Source organism: Montipora capricornis, chromosome 3 (genome assembly GCF_036669925.1).
Source record: "Montipora capricornis isolate CH-2021 chromosome 3, ASM3666992v2, whole genome shotgun sequence".
Lineage (NCBI taxonomy): Eukaryota > Metazoa > Cnidaria > Anthozoa > Scleractinia > Acroporidae > Montipora > Montipora capricornis.
The window spans coordinates 65,235,912-65,255,911 of record NC_090885.1 but is presented as its reverse complement, the minus strand read 5'-3'; the positions used below and the strand labels follow the sequence as shown (position 1 = coordinate 65,255,911).

The 20,000-nt window shown below is 38.7% G+C and overlaps 4 protein-coding genes across 6 annotated transcripts in view; 1 reads left to right on the top strand and 3 right to left on the bottom strand.

Annotated features, from left to right (window-relative positions):
• The window catches only part of LOC138043756 (TNF receptor-associated factor 6-like), an 8,176-nt gene extending 1,145 nt beyond the window's left edge, over positions 1-7,031 (bottom strand). The window contains exons 1-6 of one of the 3 annotated variants that reach the window (XM_068890175.1): positions 6,893-7,031; positions 6,240-6,303; positions 4,497-4,595; positions 3,960-4,034; positions 2,927-3,004; positions 1-2,087 (exon numbers count right to left, since the gene is read on the bottom strand). The exon at positions 1-2,087 is cut by the window's left edge and continues 1,145 nt beyond it. In XM_068890175.1, coding sequence (XP_068746276.1) covers positions 1,395-2,087; positions 2,927-3,004; positions 3,960-4,034; positions 4,497-4,595; positions 6,240-6,303; positions 6,893-6,897 — 1,014 coding nt within the window. In that variant the 5' untranslated portion in view covers positions 6,898-7,031 and the 3' untranslated portion in view covers positions 1-1,394. Of the gene's footprint in view, positions 2,088-2,926; positions 3,005-3,959; positions 4,035-4,496; positions 4,596-6,239; positions 6,856-6,892 lie in introns of those variants that run through there. The other 2 variants (XM_068890173.1, XM_068890176.1) reach the window with 2 other exon arrangements.
• Positions 7,032-7,062: 31 nt separating this feature from the next.
• Positions 7,063-8,958, bottom strand: LOC138040726 (uncharacterized). The gene is made up of 4 exons (XM_068886403.1): positions 8,946-8,958; positions 8,356-8,846; positions 7,525-7,669; positions 7,063-7,245 (listed from the first exon to the last, which is right to left on the bottom strand). The coding sequence occupies exons 1-4, from the start codon at positions 8,956-8,958 to the stop codon at positions 7,094-7,096; spliced, it is 801 nt and encodes a 266-aa protein (XP_068742504.1). The 3' UTR covers positions 7,063-7,093.
• Positions 8,959-9,034: 76 nt separating this feature from the next.
• On the bottom strand, positions 9,035-10,207 carry LOC138043757 (uncharacterized). Its single transcript, XM_068890177.1, has one exon. The coding sequence runs from the start codon at positions 10,142-10,144 to the stop codon at positions 9,362-9,364; it is 783 nt and encodes a 260-aa protein (XP_068746278.1). The 5' UTR covers positions 10,145-10,207; the 3' UTR covers positions 9,035-9,361.
• A 5,172-nt stretch (positions 10,208-15,379) lies between these two features.
• Positions 15,380-19,553, top strand: LOC138043758 (uncharacterized). Its single transcript, XM_068890178.1, has 3 exons — positions 15,380-15,537; positions 16,286-16,393; positions 19,176-19,553. Exons 1-3 carry the CDS (start codon positions 15,498-15,500, stop codon positions 19,349-19,351), a joined length of 324 nt encoding a protein of 107 aa, XP_068746279.1. The 5' UTR covers positions 15,380-15,497; the 3' UTR covers positions 19,352-19,553.
• The last annotated feature ends 447 nt before the right edge of the window (positions 19,554-20,000 follow it).

Genomic DNA, 20,000 nt, shown 5'->3' with positions numbered 1-20,000 from the left:
TCCTTCTATACCCTTTTCCTCCAAAGTGAAACAATTACAGATTTTGCTCTGTCTGATGCCGGATGATTTTAGTGTTCATTGGGGAACCCCTTAGGGGCGAAAACGTTAACAAGATGCATCAATCATGGATTAAATTTCCGAGACATTTTCAACTTTCTTGTACATATCTGCAAAAACCTTTTTTCAAATGTGAATCTTCTTAACGGCTTGCCTTCCCCCTCAAAACAACGTTGAGAGTTGCACTTCTTCCAGAACATTATTGTTTTCATTTTAGAGGGGGTGGGGGGAGGCAGCATTGTGGTCCTTGTCCACACAGGAATTCGAATCTAGTGAATCATAGACGATGATTCATGTGATGATGCATTTGTCCTATCTGAATCGTATTATGGTTTGATCAGTACCCAAGACATCATGCTACGATTGTTTCTGTTCATTTAATCATCACCACGATCCTAAGAGGTCTCTTGAAATCATATCTGGGATCATGATTATGATATATACTGATAATAATTATAACTAATTTCAACTGGGAAAGTAAGATCATGTCTGGAATCATAACCATGATTTAAAGTGGTAAGGATCATAGCTATGATTTCATTGGTCTTCTGAAATTATGTCTGCAATCATAACCATAATTTCTAGCAGTAAGAATCATAAATCATGTCTGGAATCAGAACTGTGATTTATATGGGTAAGAGTCAGAGCTATGATGTGAACTGGGAAACGGAAGTCATGTCTCAAATCGTAACATGATTTACAGGTGTCTAACTGTGATAAGAATCATAGCTGTGGTTCCAGAGCCAAATTGTTTGAAGCTCTATTAGCACTATAATCGAGGTTAAGTACTATTGCAACGTTGGTATTTTAAACCAGAGATTATAAGCAATAAAAAACATTTAAAAATTATGGTAATTTCATCTCTAATCAACACTATTCAGCTACTGATTATGCAACATGTACATACTTGTCATGTGAGTTCTCTAACTAAAGATAATTTCATCATCAAACACTACATGTACACTAGCATAATAATTTATCTTACTGCTGCAGCAACAAAACTGTTTTGTTACATGGTTCTGAATAAAACTTTCAAAGGCCCAGTATCCCCATCAAAGCTTTGCAGTCGTCGTTTTTTCGTTCAAAACGATGATTAAAACAAAAAGTAATGATGAAATGATGACCAAAAACCATTTTTTGAGGATAGAGAAAAAAAGTTCAGATGAAATAGGAATTGTTCCACAAATTCTCTCACATATACCCACCTGGGATGATACTGGGCCTTTCAAATTTCTGCAATCACTCTCCACTGGTGAAATGTAAAACCGACTCTCAACTATATTGTCCGGGGTTGTAGACTTAGCTTCGATGTTTAATTTGTTTGTTTGTTTCCAGTTTCACGGAGCAACAGTTTCGAATTTAGCTTGTATAAAGAAGGAGTTATCCTGAACATAACCCCCACCCCTTAGCAATTCACGTGATACCATCACATGAAACTGGAACGCCGTGTTCTCATATTCTCCACGGGGCCTCGAGTTCCATTCTTGTTGTAGTTGGTTTTCTGGGAGGGTTGCGGTGATGTTTTTCCTCTCATTTGAATTTTCTTGTTGATCCAATACGGTGATTGTTGCCCGTTTAGCAAAAGGCCATTTCAAAAAGGAATCAAAGTCGCCTTTCACTATAATCAAGTAAATCTTCATGCAATTGTCTCTCCCAAATTTAAAATAACTCAGCTCCAAACGCAATCTAACTTTATAGCTACATTCACCAGTATAAAATGGAGCACTATCTATCGAACATGAGGGGGCTCGCCTATTATAATGATTAATTTTCTCTTCGATTCCACTGAAGCCATTAATCTTCCACATGTAAATGAAGGGCTTATTTTCAAGAGCATGGATCCTCTCTTCATGTTTCTTTGTGGTCTCCTCGAACCGCTCTTTAGTATTTTGCAACTGTTCTTCTGTGTTCTCAAGATGTTCTTTAGTTTTCCGCAACTCTTCCTTAGCGTTCTTCAACTTTGTACAGACCAAGTCAAGATGCATTCGCATTTTAGAGTTTAGATGAGATTCAATTTCAGGTCGCGGAACCTGCAGTAAAAAACACCTTCTCACTAAATGTAATGAAAGGTTGCGCGTTCTATTGAGATGAAATGTGCAGACTTCTAAACCAACTATTTATAATCACGATTGTACTTAAAGAGTCTGAGTTGTTACATGTTAGCCCTGGTGAATGAAATGAAGAATTTTTTTTTCAATGTTGACTCGGGGATACTCGAGAAAAATTCGAGTGCTCCTTTGCAGGAGTCGAACATACGACAGCCTTCCGATGACTGGTTCGGATGCTCTACCACTGATCTATAGGAGACCAGTGGTAGCGAGGCAATTAAACAAGATTCATGTGACAATTGTCCCTTCATACTGCTGGGATCTAAATTGTCGAAATGGAGCATGCTTGCATTTGCACTGAGAGAGATGTTATATGTTAACCCCAGTGAATGAAACGAAGAGATTCGTGGTATCATGATATGAAGTCATTCATTGTTTCAGGTCGTTCCGAATCTAAAACGTGCATTTAGTGTCTATAAATCAAACGCCCATGAGTTATGGACTTTTTTAAGTGTCAACTGAATTTAGCGCTGAGGCATTGGGGACACTGTACAACAATCAAATCCATTCAAGTAATATCAAATCGTTCGTCGGCTTTTGAGGAGAGGGAAAAACCGGAGTTCCCGGAAAAAGCCTCTAGAAGCTGAGTAGAGAACCAACAAATTCAACCCACATATAAGACCAAGTTTAAGAATCGAACCCGGCCCCCCTTTGGTGGGGGGAGAGTGTTCTCACCATTGCGCCATCATCCAGGAAGTAATATAAAAAGAGACTTAAAATTTAGCGTCACGAGTTCTCGTCCTCTTCAGTACTTCAAATACCTTTTTGTTGCAGCCCATCTCAGCAAAGGGGCAGGAAATTGGTGCCAGAGAACAGTTATTCTCAGTATGCGATGAAATCTTTAGAACAAATTGAAATTCAGTATTTCACGAGAGTGCATTTGACATTCAGTCAAGTATCTTACCCCACCAAAACTTCCCTAATCGAAGCTGATTCAGTTTTTTTTCAAACGTTAGTTCACTAGATGCACTGGCCTCATTTTGGACGTATACTTGTTTCTTATTTTGTATCTGAGGTTTCTTTAATGAATCCGCAACCCAAAAAAGAGACGAAAATAAAGGACTGGTACCCATTTTGGCACTTTTGAATTGAGCTTCAAAACAAATTTGAGACTACTTTGATTTCACATTGCAAAGTTCAGTGATTGGCTAAAAATTCAGACGCCACAACATGATTTTTAGCCAATCGGAGGTAAAACCAATTGTAACTTGCTCGTACGTTTAGAGCCGGCCGCTTACATTTGCTCTGCGTCATGATTGGTTCATAGTGTTTTAGTCCTTTCTTGTGATTGGTCAAAGTGACAGTTTTGGGTCTTACCTAACGCCCAGGGTGCAGAGGAGTTTTGTTGGATCGTACAGGACAAAATCTCACCTCGGTAATTCCAAAATGTGTTTTCTTTGTAAAAAATGATTGCAAAAATGAAATCCTCCTGAATTGCGAACGTTCGTTATTCAGGAGGATTTCATTTTTGCTATCTTTATTGTACATTGTAAACACATTTGGGAATTAAGGAGGTGAGAGTGTCGTGAACGATCCAACAAGTTGAAACTGCTCTGCAGCCTTTGCTTAAAGACACTAACTTTTGACAACACATTTCTAGCCAATCGGAGGTAAAATGACTTGCTCGCTCGCGTTTCTTCCCACCCTTGGAGCTGCTCTGCGTTATGATTGGTTCATACTGTGTTATTCGTCTGTTGTGATTGGCCAAAGTGACAGCTTTTGGTCAGACTTCACAACACTAAACTGAACTAACTTGCAAGCAACTGGTATAAGGACAGAATTCTAAAATCAAACCTCCTCTCTTGGGACGAGTTCTCCACAACAATTTGGACAGTTCACTGGAAATCTTCTACACTCATTAAAGTGAGCCTAAAATGCATAAGCTTTCGTTAGATTGCGACTTTGCAGTCTATGGATTTTTTTTCCACTGTCACGAGCGAATGCAAACCGGTTAACTAAAGAAGTGTAGCATCAAACTACAACGCCTGAGGTAGTTGATTTAATTCCAGCCGGACCAACACACTCAGGGACGGTTTTTTAACAATTGAAGAGAAAGTGCTGCCCTTGTAGTCAAGCAAATGGTTCAACTTAACTTTCAAGTCTTAAGGGGTAAGAAGGATAAAATTAACACCCTGTCTTACAATTCTTGTTGATTAAAAATTCTCTAGGACATTAAAGAACTTCAAACACTGTTCGCTGAGAGTAGAGCAAAAATATGCCGTGTTGAAGGAAGCATGATGGATTTGAGGGGAGGGTTACCGCCTCTGAGAAGCCGAGGTGCTGCCAGTGCAATCACCACGAAGGTGAAGTTGCAATTACCCTACTACCTACCTCTTTCGATCTGAGTTCGCCAGTCCATTGACAACCTCTTGGACACTTGATAACAAACGAACAAACCTTTCTTTCAGCTGCTTTGTCTGGGAAGATGTCCTTAAATAAAAGCAACGCAAGTGGAGTTTTACTGCTTTAACCCACATTTTGCTAAAGGGGAACACAAAGGAAAAAAAGGAAATCTCATATCATTGGACGAGGTTTGTTTGTTTGTTTGTTTGTTTGTTTTGACTTGTGCAAGTTTGTAAGGGGCTTTGACAATGTGTTGCTCCGACTCATTTGCTAAATAAATGAAATGCAACTATAGTACTGAGCTAAGACTGTTCGTTGGTGTAAGTGAGGGCGTATATCGCCCAAACGTAACCTGTATGACAGGTCACTTTTAAAGGACGTTCGCGCGAAAATCTTCCCACATTGAAATTTGTTTCATTTCTCACCTGAGGTTAGGCCATAAATTAATTATTCTAAAAGTGAAAAAAAATTGGTGGGTCACCCACTTTGTTTTGGAGAAAAAAGCAAGGGAAAAGTGCTTTAATTTCGATAGATAGCTCATCATAACGAGATGTAACCTTATTCTACTCATTCGTCGAAAATCATAGAATTAATATGTTAGAGTGAAGGTTTCTGTGCACAGAAATATAGGAGTGGGTTTTTTAGATAATTGCATGCCACTGGGGATGTTGTAAACAGTAGAGTTAATCCTCAACGAGCGTTTTCGCAAGCGCTAACCGTTGTAACCACTTCCGGAACTCAGTACACAAGGAAAGAAAAATTAAAAAAAAGGTAACTTCTTAGATTGTAATTTTTTTCATTTTATCATATTTTGCAGATTGTAAGAAGAGCAAGTGATTCATGTCTTAAAAAATAGGGGTCACCGATTATCTAAACGAGTAAAATCGACGTGGTGTTGCGAAGCTCTTGGAAAATTTGCCTGACCTGTCGGGGAAGGACTGGAACCCAAGACAGGATCGCTCGATCGAAGAAAAAAAGTTTTGTAGCGGATAGCAACGAAGTTTCAAGCAGGCGTTATCTTTATTTGGTTACTGTTTTGTATCATATCTCTCCATTACCGTCTTTCTCGTCTTCTAGAGTGTGGTTTTTGTGAAATTATGATCTCTAACTGTTTCCTCATGGGTCCGCACTATTCAAGTGGATTAGAAAGAGAAGATAATTCTGGGCTATTTTCATGAAAGTAAAGGAAAAGAACTTCAAAAACATGCATTCATTTTGAGCTAAGAAATTCGTAAGGTAATAAGAAACATTTTAAAAACCAACCCCATTAAATTTACGCAACGTCGCTGACTAAAACTAACCTTCCTCGAGTTTTCAAAACTTTCAACCACTACTCGATTAGAGACCTTTTCTAGCCTCCCGTTCCTTTCTCTTTAACGTTTCATGATGAATTGGAAATCAATGTGCCATTCTTTAATCGACTTGGAAATTTTTCCCCGTCGTTTTTGTCGCCATAAGATCTTAACTAGTGCTTGAAGTAATGCGTGACATATTACATAAAAAGAGCGAAGTATTTGATTAAGAACACTATTTCCTTTCTGTGTAAATTAACAAGAGGCAATGGACCATGCAAATCAGTTAACTCAACTGGGCAGAACTTCCTACATTAATTCTCCTCAAAGTGACAACTTCATCTAAATCCAGTTCCTGTATTCTTGTTTCTGTGAAGAATGCCAACATATCATTATATTCATCCCTTTATTTTTAACTTGACTTACACAAAGAACTTACTTTGTCACGTATCAGGACGTTTTGGTCCAGAGGACAAGTGAGCTGTTGTCCATCTCGCTCCTGTCTGTTTATTGAATAAATTATATCCTCAAGTGAATAATTTGCCATTAATTAAGTTCCCCGAGGTTGGAGAGGCCGGCTTAAAAAAGCACAAAGGCGAGGAGGAAGGGTTACCACAGATCCAGGGTTACTATAGCGATCACATTTTTTGTGTTTTTGCACAAATTGCCCGTTGCAATGAACCAGAGGGCAACTTTATTCAGTCTATTCACGGTAATTTGTCGTCGGCCGCAAAAGTTCCAAAGGCATGAAAGAGGCTGCTGCTATTCAGGCAGTTCACAGAGTTTCCCAATGGATCGTTTTTCTCTGGCGGTAGAGGGCAGGTGCATTGAGTCAACGCTTGGATATTTAAATGAAATGGTCTTCGGCCGTTTGGTGCTGAACGAACTTGTGGTTTATTCCGGCTTCCTTACCCGTTCCCAACTTATGCCTTTCCTATATGGTACCTTCACGCCCAGTATTCTGTAGACAAGGAGCCTTGTTGAATACACGATAAAATTCAGCCTAAATGCAAATAATCGCTAGTTTTCTTCCCGGAAGACGAAGTTATCGTATCTCTGCGCTACCAAAACGACAAAGTTACCCTCAGTTACCTCATGAAGTGTTTCAAGGCACAGTTCGCAGAATCTGTGTCCACATCCCCTGGTTTGAACCGGCACTTTTAATGGCAGATGGCAAATTGGGCACACAAGGTCGTCTTCTATGGCATCCACAAATTCGTCATCGTAACCGCCGAATGCACCGCTCCCTTGCTGTTCCGCCATGTTCTGATGTTTGATTGTTATGGTTCAGTTCTAGAACCCTTGCATCTGATCACATCTGGCAAAGCGGAGTGTTTCTGCCGTCCTTTGGTTTCCGGGCCGAGAATGCATTGATAAACTTCGTTGTGAAAATGGAGGGACCACTGAAGAGCTAAGCTTTTTCTTTGGTGTTGATTTTTCTGTTTCTGAAACAAGAAACGGTAACCGTGAATTCATTTCGTTTGAAAGAATGACTTTAGGTCTTATGGAGTAATATTTTGGTTATCGAACCTTTCTGCTTTCCCAGCAGGGATTTTGGTTTGCCACTAGATGTGAGACGCACAGCAATCATTCTTTCAAGCGTCTCAGTCTTAAATAGATTGTAGCATCACATTTCTCCGCACTATGATTTCACTGGTTGTTAAAAAATGAAGCAACTGATTTCGTTAACCAAATTCGCTCAACTAGTTTCAATACCACCTTACCATCCTCTGAATTACCACTACCATCAAAATACAACGATTCGCCTCTAGTGCCAATCTCCATGGGCTTTTTCAACTTGCGATCAGACTTGTCGAGGATACTTGATGCTGTGTCCAATCCTTTGAAGGGAGGGGGAAAGTTTTCCTCCTGTTGACGTAAAGAAATATGGCTGAAGTAACATTATAGCTAGAAATGTGGGATAAGAAAAAAAACGCCTCCCTTTATCTGAAGAGAATTTGCAATTCTGTTTTTTTTCCGTTGCAGTTGTAAATGAGCAAAAGTTGACATGCAACGCAGAACGTTTCCAGATCTCAGGTTCGAATAAACTGAAACTTTAAGCAAGCTTATCTTGTTGCCAGGGCCTACTCCTCCCAAAATTCAATGGATTGAAGGCCTAGGTACATTGCAATAGATACAGAAAACAATAATCAACTTTCTGGAGCAAACCAATGTCTTAATCCCATTTTCCGCCCGGATTGATTTACAAACTTTTTTTACGCTGTAGCTCATTCTCGTCCTCAGAGGCCGCGATTCTTTCGGTCAGCGCCAAGAATAACGACCTCTGGCTGATTCCGAAATACGCGCAGTCTCTGTGGGGGTCTATTTTGGTAACCGTTGAAAGCTACTAATTATTTCAAATTTCTGAGATTGCGCAGACGAGCCGGAAGTCCGTGATTCGCGGACTTCCTGGTTCGGAACCAGCCAGAGGTTGCCAGAGGTCGATGTTCTTGGTGCTGACCAAAAGAATCGCGGCCTCTGGGGAGGAGAATGGATGTATCTTAGTGTCTACAGCGTTTGCGCAGTTGACACAATAAAGCAACTCGAAACCTCACCTTGGAATCTTTTCCTGACTCAAGAAGACTCTCGGTGGACCTCCCTCTTAAAGATACATACTGCGTGTTGTCAATTTCGCCATCTTCCGCTTCTAGTTGATCTTGAATCAACAGCGGTACAAAGTCAACCGGTTGTGATGATATGACTAGCTTCTGCACTGTACCATTAAGAGAAGCTGATATCTTTTTTTGTTTCCTGTACTGCCTTCTCCAGTTCAGATAACATTTTGCCACCAAGAATCCAATAACGGCGCACACGACTGTCGTTCCCACACCGATCGATATCACGATGCCCAAAGACACTGGCGATGAGATAAATTTCGATAAGAGAGCAATTAAAAAAGAATAATCTTCTCTACAGTTTTGGTAGCGGACGGCTTTTAAACACGCGCGAAACACCACGCAACTTTCGTTGCTAATTTCTCGCGTCGAGGGAAAGTCTAAAAAGCGAAAAATAATATCGATTTTCCATAGTAGCTTGATAAGCGGTACTTTTTAAAACATAATTCGATTGACAATAAATTTCCTTTTTTGATCGAAATTGAGATGAAATGTGTTAAATTGACAAAGGAGTATCGATCTGCAGATACATTTGTATTCCATAGGACCCCCTAGCGAGACGGATGTTACGTTTAAATAAAATGATCAGAGGAATGGATAAAAGGCACTAACAAATATCTTCATTGCAAATAAAATTTCACTTCCGTTTATTTGCTTACTTTTAATTGTAATTAACAAAGCTCACACCACTTGAGTTTAGGAGGCCCTGTGGTTTTTGAATGAGTGTTTGAAAAGTATTGCAAACTGATTAAAAAAGAAAAAATACAGCGACTTTTTTTTGTTTCTTTACCTGAAATCGTATGGTAATATGTCCTCGTTCTCACTACAGAGCTTATTCTCTGGCAGTTTGATTATAAAAGAAGGATCGAACAATTAAAAATGTCCAAACACTACTTTAAGATATCAAACTATAACGTTCACTACAATGTTCAACTCGCACGTTCCTTTATATGTCCAGATTTTTGACGAAGTCGACGGCCCTTTTCCCAAGCTTCTCTTTCACATGGTCACGAACCTTGTCATAGACGCCTTCGCTCAAAGTGAAGACTTGGCCTGAATGGAATAAGCTTATGTCTTTCTTCGCATAAGAGAAGAAAAAATAGTTTTTGGCAGCTTGACTGGCTTGGAAATGGCCGCCAGTAAAAGCAATGCTGACCTGATTACTCTTGTCAACCGTGCATGGCAAAATTTGGAAGTTTCCGTTCTTTTCCGAGATGCTGTTGGAACTGAACAGAGTCAGGCTACTTCCAGATTTCGCAAGAGCGTCGAGGGTCTCCTTCACGACTTTCATCATCTCTTTGTCACCTCCAACCATTGCGCTCAGCAGTTTCACCAACACATCGGAGATCTTGAAGTCCGCATGGGAGGATTTGTACTCGTTGAACTTGAAGTTTTGCATAACCCACCCAAGTTGGCTCATAACGTCGCCGTAAAACTTGTACCAATTCTCAATGTCAGTAAAGCGGTCGTACTTTTTGTTTGCCGCCAGCTGAGCTAACAAAGTGGAATTAAGGACATCCTCTTTCTGTTTTTGCCCCACCTCGGATGTAAAGGAAACAAGGCTACCTGCATCGACCAAACCCTCGCTCTTAGAAGTAGAAGAAACAAGGCTACCTGAATCGGCCGATCCCTCGTTTTTCGTCTCGGCGAGTAGCACAATGCCACCTGGCATATGCGACGGCCCATGCTCTTCAAGTTCCAATGACTGTATAAAACTCACTGAATCCATAGTTAGAATTCCAAAGGTCTCTTTGGTGCTGAATAGTCTCGTTTGTGAAGCCTACTCCACTTAAGTAAGTAGTGTATAACAAAACAACCTTTCATAACTATATTTAGCATATGCAAGGGACTATATATGGTAATAAAATGGTCTCATTGCAGCACACCGAGGTAATGCGCTTCTAAATGCTGGAAATCTAACCTCAGCTACGTAATACACTTACCAGTAAAGCGCACTCGGCGACCTGTATTAATTACTTATTAGATTAACGGATCTTCAGGAAAAAGTACGAGAGCAACAGCAATCATTCCATAATTTCTATACTTTGAGATTATTTTTAAACATACGTTGTTATTAAGTTTAAAGTTCTTAAAACATTTTGGGATGAAAACATTAATCACATAAACGTGTCCCTGAGATAAAGAGTTTCTGAGAACGTGGCTCTAAGTCACGCGGGCAGATTAAGAAATATTAGTTGCTCGAAGGTGGTTTTTCAAATCCTCGTGTCTAAATTACATTAAGCTGTGCTGTGGTAAGGACAAAACCTTTAATAACAGGATGTTAAGATTCTCAGTGGCTGCAAAATTGCCAAATATAACAAGTTAACAGTATAGTCACGTTTCTTTCCCAAACCAAGGTCAAACGAATACGTGAGGCAACAAAAATCTAAAAACAGATAATACATTCTAGCTCAGCAGCTTAAACTGAAAATCTCTTTTAAACTATTTTCCGAGATCGCGTATGCACTCTTTTGAGAGAACCGCACTTAGGGTTTAAAGTTTTGAGTCCCAAATGGAATTATTGAAATTATCGCGACTGTGTTCCGTGTTTCTCTACCTTCAGTTTAGACTTTACTTCGGTCTCCAATTAAAAAACTGCTTAGTTAAATGGTAAGTCTGTGATCTCTTATTATTTTCTGCTAAAATTCCCTATCAAATACGGAAGAAACCTGTTCAGTATGTACATGAAACTCGCTGAATTTCTGAGCAACGCTAAAAACAAGAATTAGACCTAAAGTGAATTATTAAACCAAATGAATTTGAAACCGCTTAAAACTTACTTAAATCATTTAGATCCATTTAGTATCGTGTTCTGGTGAATTTTGTTTAGAGAAACCAGATTTAGAACTGTGAAAAATGACAAACACAGTAGCGAAATTTTCGGCGATAATAATAATAATTTCGTGAAGAAAAGCCTTGAAGTTTGATGCGTACACGAAGAACCCAAGAAAGCGAAGTGATGTCAAGTTTCATTTCTAAACCAATAATATAATGAATGAATCGGCAGAGGCGACAACATTGCATTTATCTCAGAAGCAAAACGTTGAAATGGCTTTCTTTCACCGCCCCCTTTCGTTTTCTTTTTCTCAAAATTCTGACTAGCCTTGGCAATGTTTTTAATCTCTCGCGCGGTCGGGGGAATAAGACGAGTACAAATTCCGCGTGATATTTGTACTCGTTTTGGGCGTTATTTGTACTCCAAGAAGCTCAGTTGAATAATAAAGACTGTTCCTGTTATTGTTGCTGTTGTTGTTCTTGTGGAAAACATTACAAAAAACGATCGTTGCCTTTTTAATTTTTTTAACAGGAGTCTCATAAGTTCTTTTGAAGTTCATGGTCCTAAATGTGGGGCGAAAAATAAATTGATCCGATAAATGCGTCACTGAAATAATGCGGTTATGTAAACGCGGTTCTAAGCCACGCGGCCGGCCAGATGAACCTAAGAAAATATTAGTTGCTCGGTGGTGGTTCAAGGCGAGTTCGGATTCTGTTGAGGTTTTTCAAATCCTGTCAGTTATTCAAATTATATTTAATTGTGCTGTGGTGAAGACAAAGCAATAACAGGATGTTCAGATTCTCTGATGTTTACAAAACTGCCAAAAATAACAACTTAACAGTATCAGCGTGTTTCTTCCCTGAACCAAGGTCGATGGAGTACGTGAGAAAACGAAGGTGAACTAAAAGATTATACATTCTAGCCAAACAGCTTAAAACAAATCACTTTTCAGTTTTTTTTCCGAGATCACGTACCCCCTCTTTGAGAGAAAACTCAGCAAAACCGCACTCAAGATTTTAAATTTTGAGTTTCAAAAGTAACTATGGAAATAAACACGACTTTTTGCATAAATGTCTCTACCTTTGATTTCTACTGTCAACGCACTTTGCAGGTAAACGTTCGTTGAAGGAAGATTTCCAGCTTTAGGGAGAATTTGCCAGTTTTGTGATCTATAAGATTTAAGGACGTTCGCGCGAAATTTTTTCAACATTGATTTTCTTCTGAAACTTTTACCACTGTAAGATGATGAGTTAGTTATGTCAAAAATGTAAAAAAAATGGGGGGTCACCGACTTCGTTTTGGAGAGAACATGTCCGGAAAAACACCCAAAATGTGACAAAATCGGGCTTCGTTATCGAATAAAGCCAGTGTCTGTAAACCCAAATATATTGCAATTAAATCTTTGAAGTGAAATCTTCTCTGCCAAATATTGTTTAAGTGGACTAATTAAGTGAATTTAGTCAACTGGTGAGGTTCCCTTAAAGATCAAGTTCGCATTTAGCGACCACAGTTTCACGCGCCTTGCAGCCGCAAGATGGCAGGATTTGATGTCCCGTGAGCAGAAATCTTGAAATTTTTTGAACTTCCCACATTGATTTTTTGTTCATTTTTGGACAACGTGGAGATAATTGTAAATAAAATCCGTTTCTGGAAAGAAAAATAGGGGTCACCGAACGTCCAAGACCGTTAAATCCAGGCAAAGCTATAGCAATGGCCTTTTGCCCTATCAGTTCTCATTTTATTACTTAGCGCGCGCGCTCGTGTATGACGTGGCGTGTGCATTTGCGTGCGCAGTAAGGATGCGCAGAAACAATTGGCGCGAACGTCCTTAAGGTCATTCCTCTGTTTTGCAATGCGCGTCCTCACTGCGCATACATTTACGCGTGATTAGCGCGCGTACCAGCGCGCGCAAATTTCTATGGTTAAAAAGTAAGTAATCAACGGAAACGTGAACTTCGCCAGTACTGGTGAAGATCAATTTGTGGCCTGAAGATCACTGCATGTTTGGAACAAGTTGAATCGCTGCCGTGCCTTTGTCCTAAAATACAGAGAAAATTGTTTTTTGAAATCGATATGCAATGCCTCTATTGTTACATCTCACGTTTTTGGTCCTCCCTATTTTTCTGCTCCCGCGAAACATGAACTGAACGGTTCAAATGATACTTTACAGAAAGCTGATATTGTAAGGAATTATGGGGTAGGTTTCAGGTCCTCCTGCTCCTAAACGAAGAACCCTCTTTTATATTTTGAAATATAGGTTTCCTTAAGATGAACAATCATTATAACATAGCGCGCGCGCTAGTCTAAATCCTATTGAGCCATCACGAGCAAAATCTTTATGGACGCACGGCCGTGCTCCATAAAATGGCGTGTGCAATTCATTTCAGCTGCAAAATTTCCGTCGCGTTTAGTGCAAGTTCCTTTGTTTAATTAAGTTTCGGCAATGTGAAGATATTCTGAACAATCGTAACCCTACTTCGAGCCTTTGACTTTTGCCTGGCAAAGATGTTTACTTCGAGGTGAGTATTTCAGTTGGCTTTGCTTGTCTACATTTTCATTGAGTATTTGTACTTTGTTTGGCTACGTTTTCATTATAATCTTAATTCGAAGAAGCGAATTTTTCATTGACAATTTTAGAGACCAGGTTAAGCGTTTTTGTTCAACTGTTGCTTAACTGACTGTGGCATGTTAGGATTATAAAGACCTTTGTTTTTCTTCACCGTGTATCGTGAGAACTAGCTGTAGTCAATCAGAAATAAAACATGTCAGTTTAGCGAACAAAGTTGTTGTCGCCATGTTATAAAAGAATTGGTTCATGCTTTTAGCGTATATCGAGTTATGGATGCACTTGGGAAGTTTGGAGAGCACTCAAGAAGCTAGAGTTGCTTACGCTTCTTTCGTGCTCTCCAAACTTCCGCCTGCATCCATTTAACAATTATCCTGCGAAATCGCGCGGAATATCGTCTGATACTTAGCCGATGAGGCCGTGGGCCTCGTCGGCTAAATTCAGACGATATTCCGCAAGATTGAGCAGGATAATTGTTTTATTATTCAACAAATTTATAACAAAGCTCGTAACATTTTTAAATCTTTCTGTCGACATTTTTTCACTTCACTTTTTCTTCCCACGTACGAAGCTACATATACCGCCGGATATCTGTTACATACGGATGACAGATATCGAGAGCATCATGACCATATTTGGATAGTGTTACAATTTGTTGAATAATAAAACTCGATATACGCACGCTAAGCATGAACCAATTCTTAAATAGACAAAGTTTGAATGAAAATCTATTGTCAGTTCTATTTCAGAGGAATGACCTTAAGACATATGCTTAATACACTTTGAGGCTTGTGGTTCTTTTAGCCTCTAGGCTCCAGATTTTGCTTTCAACATTGAAAATTTCTCATCATCATCATCATAATTTCTTGGTTGAGTTAAAAATTTGTGATGTTGTATGCCGTGTAAAATCTAAAGTGGAAGTGAATAAAAGTTGTTCGTTTGTTTTTATATTTGTAGAACAAAGGTTACATAAAAAGGATCGTTGTTCAATTCAATGGGCTTCGTTTTTTTAACGGTTATCTCGAAAGTTCTTATGAAGCTCAAAGTCCTAACTGCATTGTGGGATAAAAAATTAATCCCATAAATGTATGGCTGAAATAATGAGTTTATGAAAACGTGGCTCTAAGCCACGCGGCAGATAATGGTTAAAGCGGGTCCGCATTCTGTTGAGGTTTTCCAAATCCTGTTATCCAAATTAAAGCAAGTTGTGCTGTAATAAAGAAAACACTTTTACAACGGAAGAATTTACTGGGTGCCCTTGGTTGGAGCGGTCGTACAAAAAGAGACACTTGGTTGTTGGCCAATTTCAAGTAAAGGTACATAAGATGTCGCTAGTGCGATTCAACCGAGTTGAGATGCTGAAATACAAAATAAGTAACTCACTTTATGTATTTCTGGGCTAACTAAGGACACTGTAAATATAGATACAAATATTGTCAATGAAAAGAAATTTGGACTATGAATTATTGGATTATGATCATTGGATTATGAACATCCTATTAAACCATCAGGCCACGTTCAAATCCTATGAGCCGCTTAAGTAGGGAGATTCCGAGATGCGTCTTCCTTGGCGTAGGTCCTTTAAAGGAAATATTAATTCTACAATACCAGAATCACGTGAACAATTCACAATACGTACGTAGCCAAGAACATGTGCCTGACATTATAAATACCGTACTGCAAGTGTTGGAGTTGGTGTTATCCTTACGTAGAATTAAGGATACATTTCACATCGCAAACATGGCAGAAAAGGATTCAAATTGGCTCTACAGATGGTTTGGTAAGTTGAAAGACGCACCAAATTTATTTAGATTGCAGGAATTTTTTAATGTAAAATCTCTTTATGGAGAACATTACATATGATAGATTATTAACAGATTTTTTTCATTTGCTTGATCGAATCTACGTGGAATGGTGATTTGACTATCGAAAACGGATAATCCGCAAAAAATCAACAATCCGAAATCTCTTTACATTCACCGTGCTGCCGAGCTTATATTTTAACTAATTTTCAAACTCGCTGAAAACACAGCAAAGACATTTTCAAAGCCTAATATAGTATTAAGGGGGAAAAATACCAACTTCTATTTGTCTAAAAGTGATGAAGTTAATCGTTTTACTTTCATTTCATTTTCTTACTGAAAAACAAATATCAATCCTCTGGAACTTTAAATATATCGCATCCTTGCAGCTGTTCACATTTCTTTGATGTTCCAACAACCTAATTGTAATTTGTATTGCTCAGGTTTGTTTGTTTCTTGTGTGATTTCTTGAGCACTTTCTCCCCTTTGACGTCACGGGGCGACTAGCCCCAGGTCCCTACCGTGTGCGGTTTTGAACCACCCGTAAATGGAATTTCATGCTTTTGGATGGCAAAAGCAAGGTGACCAAAAAGAGATTTTGAATTGGTTTTTTAGATGTTCAAATCAGTCTAGACGTAGATTTGATGAAGGAAATAAAAAAGACAATCTGTGATGTAATTTATAAGGACAGTATACATTGTGAAATCTTTGCATTTGAAAAAACAGGGTATGCAAGCGGCAATGTCTATAGGATTAATAAAGAATGGAAACAAGAACCCGAATGGTTGAAAGCTTCGTATCGTCTGGAGATGGAATATCTCAGCGGGGATATTGGTAAGAATTTTCACAAATGGTTATACTACTTACTGGACCAGTAAAGGTTCCACTGTATTTTTATATCTCATGCTATTTACGTGTATTTTAGCGATTTTTGGTACCCATGTGTGACCATGTGTGCGAATTACGAGTTGTTGTAGTGAAAACGGCAAAATCCCAGCTACCTTATTAGATGTATACATATCAACTACATTTATCTAAACTATTTTGGTAAAATTCTACCGGTATACTAATGCAAATGCCACAATCTGATTGGTTGGTTGAATATGAATAAAACATGACTTATGTCACAAAAAATATAAACCAAAGGCATGTCTAAGTTGTGGTGACGCGATTATTAAGTAATGGTCTGGCTAAGAAGCAGGCAGAAAAACAATAGCCCGCGGCAATAGCGTCGGTTAGTTAAAATGTGCCAACATTTTTAATCAAATTAAGTTCGGCTGTTCCCATTGGTGTAAGCAGCTAAAAGCGCGAAATTTGAATTTCAATGAAAAATGTAATCGACTTGCCGTCTAAAAAATTAGATTCTGTTTCGTAGAACAAATCATTATGCCTTCAAAAACTATGTTTGTAAATATCGTCAAGATTCTATGCGCCATTTGCCGATTGGCGAATGGCGCATAGAACAATGCCCAAATTTGGCCGAGAGACAGAGATCAAGGGCATGGGGAAGAAGAAATCCAAAAAAGGCTTTTTTTTCATTTTTTTCTCATCTGTTTTCGACATTTTCCGATATTAGCCAATCAGATGCCTCGATTGGAGCAGCAGCTTCTAAGTACTTTTGCCGCTGGGCTGCCTGCTTCTTAGCCGGACCATTACTTAATTTATAATCCTTTATATGAAGTAACCAGCCCAAGGGTAACGGTATTACTATCGTGAAAGAAAAGGTTATGGGAATTCATAAAGCCATCATCAAATAGAAATTGCCTTGATATTTGGACAAATTCTCCCGATTAATATTATAAGAAAATATATAGAGATGAGTCATGAGAATCTGTTTGTGAATATTGAGGCTTGAAGGATAAAGAGCATTGTTTTTACATGTGTTTGTGTGTGTTATTTATATCCTTGACTGCTCAGTAGTATAGAAAGGCGATGAAGAGTCCCAGTACCAAGTTACCCAACCATCCTTTCGTTTAAATATTCGAATTTTATGTTGTATTCATTCAACCAATCTCTTACCGGGTAGTAGCACTGTAGCGACTAGAACTTTCTTCGCTTTGGGCGTGTCACGTTTCTCCGTGACTCCTGGGAATTACGTAACGACAAGTTGTTTTTCTAGTACATAAGGGGTCTTGATAATTATTTTCACAGTGCTTGTTAGCTGTCTGCAGTAAGTTTGCTGCTTTTCTTAGTTGCATTTCACTGTTGTGAACCTATAGTATTATTCTGCAATTTGTTCCGTTGGAAAGCGCCACAGTTTTGTAAGTATACTTTATATCGTCATTTTTTGGTCCTTATATTTTTGTACTTAGACATTTTTCTTGTTTATCTCTCAGTTGAATCACACCGCTACCATGACGTTTATTTTATTCACGGTTACGCGGAAGGAGATTAAATGCAGTGCATTCGAACTGAGGCTTCGTTCTCTGTAGTGTTTACTGGACCTACAATTACTATCACTCCAATTGTTTTAGCCTGTAACTTTTCACCGCAATCGAATATGAAGAAACGCAGACACAGCTTTTCAGCGCTTTGTGTCCGGAAACCCGCGGACAAATCAAATAAGCGCTCAAGAGCCGAATCAGACGCTCACATTTAGACGTCTTTAAGAAATAAACATTTCATTTTGTTACAAAAGGGATGGTATATCTAGATAGCCAGCTCTATAAACTTCAATTTGGATTTTAGGCACCTGCAGTTTATCCCAGACGCGCAACATCGTTTCGACGCAAGACACCCGTGAAACTAACCTTAATTTTTGTGTCTGAACTATGCTTGTGGCCACAAGTAAAGGCTGTTTGTACATTTCCTGTTCTTTTACTAAAAAGACTATCAAAAAGTGCAGAATACTTTATCTTCATTGCTTCCAGCTTTTTCTTTAGCTTGTTTGCTTTAGCTTGACACCTTGAAATGTTCCTGTTGTCATGTGATTTGGGGTTGTACTTCCCACACAAAACCGCCTAGTACAAGCTGGGTTGTCACTTATAATTCAAAGAGGACAGACTAAGACCACGATAAAGTATTTATACCTGGATTGCGAATTATCTATCCTTTTGCTACAAACATTTTTTCATCACACTCTCTAGGGTCACAACCCGTCTTCTCTTTGTAACTGTCTTAGAATCTTGGTTACGACTCGTTTTTAAACAAACTTATGTTTCTCTTAGCATTTGATACCCTGACACTGATGTCGATCGCGTAACAGTACGTTTCAAATAGTCAATTCATATTTATTTAAGATTTTACTGTAAATGTAGGTAGAGGGAGGCTGGTCATAATCTTTAGATCAGGAGGGGGTCAGAGATAAACTTGCCTTTGTTGTTAGGGGGGCACTTCAAAATATTCTATATGTGAGGTTCCATTTTTCAGCCACCCCTCCTGATAATTATTGCAGCTTCTTATGTTCCTATGCATCATCCGTGCTCTGGGGTGGTATTCTAGTGTTTGTTTAATACTAGTTTACCACTTGAAACAATCCCATTTGGCTTGTTCATAACTAACGGTAAATGAGTTAAAAGTAGTCACAGGGAAGCTGCCAGAGGTAGATGCCATAGGTAAATATTAAAGATTCAATTTTATTGCATTTTCTTCTACATTTCTCTCTCTATTAATGTAGACACTCCTTTAAAAGCCGCAGCAAAAGCTTTGATCGAAGGTACCGGAGTGTATGCAAAGATGTACCCTCTAGATGCAGCCCAGATGGGCAAGGAGATTGCCAAAATTGCAAACATCACACCAGCAAAAGGGTTGGCGTTCGCACAAGGGTTTGTGGATTCTGCCAAGAGCAAATGAGCGGGATATCGACGAAAAAGTGTCACAAAAAGCATTGTAATAATTAAAAACTGATTTTAAAAATACTAATTTGTCAGTTAGACAGTAAATTTCTGTACCGTTTTTTACGCAAAGAAAAGTTAGGGATTTCTCTCAAACAGTAAATTGTAAGAACTGAATTACGTATATGAATAAATCGCATATTAACTGAAGTGAAGAAAAATCCTGGCAGTTTTGTTTGAATAATGTGTAACTTGACGTTTCGTATGTTTCAACATACATCCTCAAATCCTCAGAAGTAGTCGTTGGAAATACAAAATGTAAATCTAAAATTAGTGATTAACTAATTAACATTTGAGGAACAATAATGACATAAGATGAAAACATTAGCATATTAAAAGCACGCAAACTAATAAGCATTTCGCTGCTGACATTTTCGTTTAGGGTGCGTTTGTAATCCATAATTAATAGTGTCTTCTTTATCTTACAATGGGTATCTAACAAGATACAAGAGGACGGTCAGATACCCACTGTAAGATAAAAAAGATACTATTAATTATGGATTTGAAACCCACCCTAAATGAAGTTGTCAGCAGCGAAAAGTTTTATCTTTATTAGTTTGCATGTAAGATTGATACGTTATTGATAAAACGCATACCCTGTACGCGAG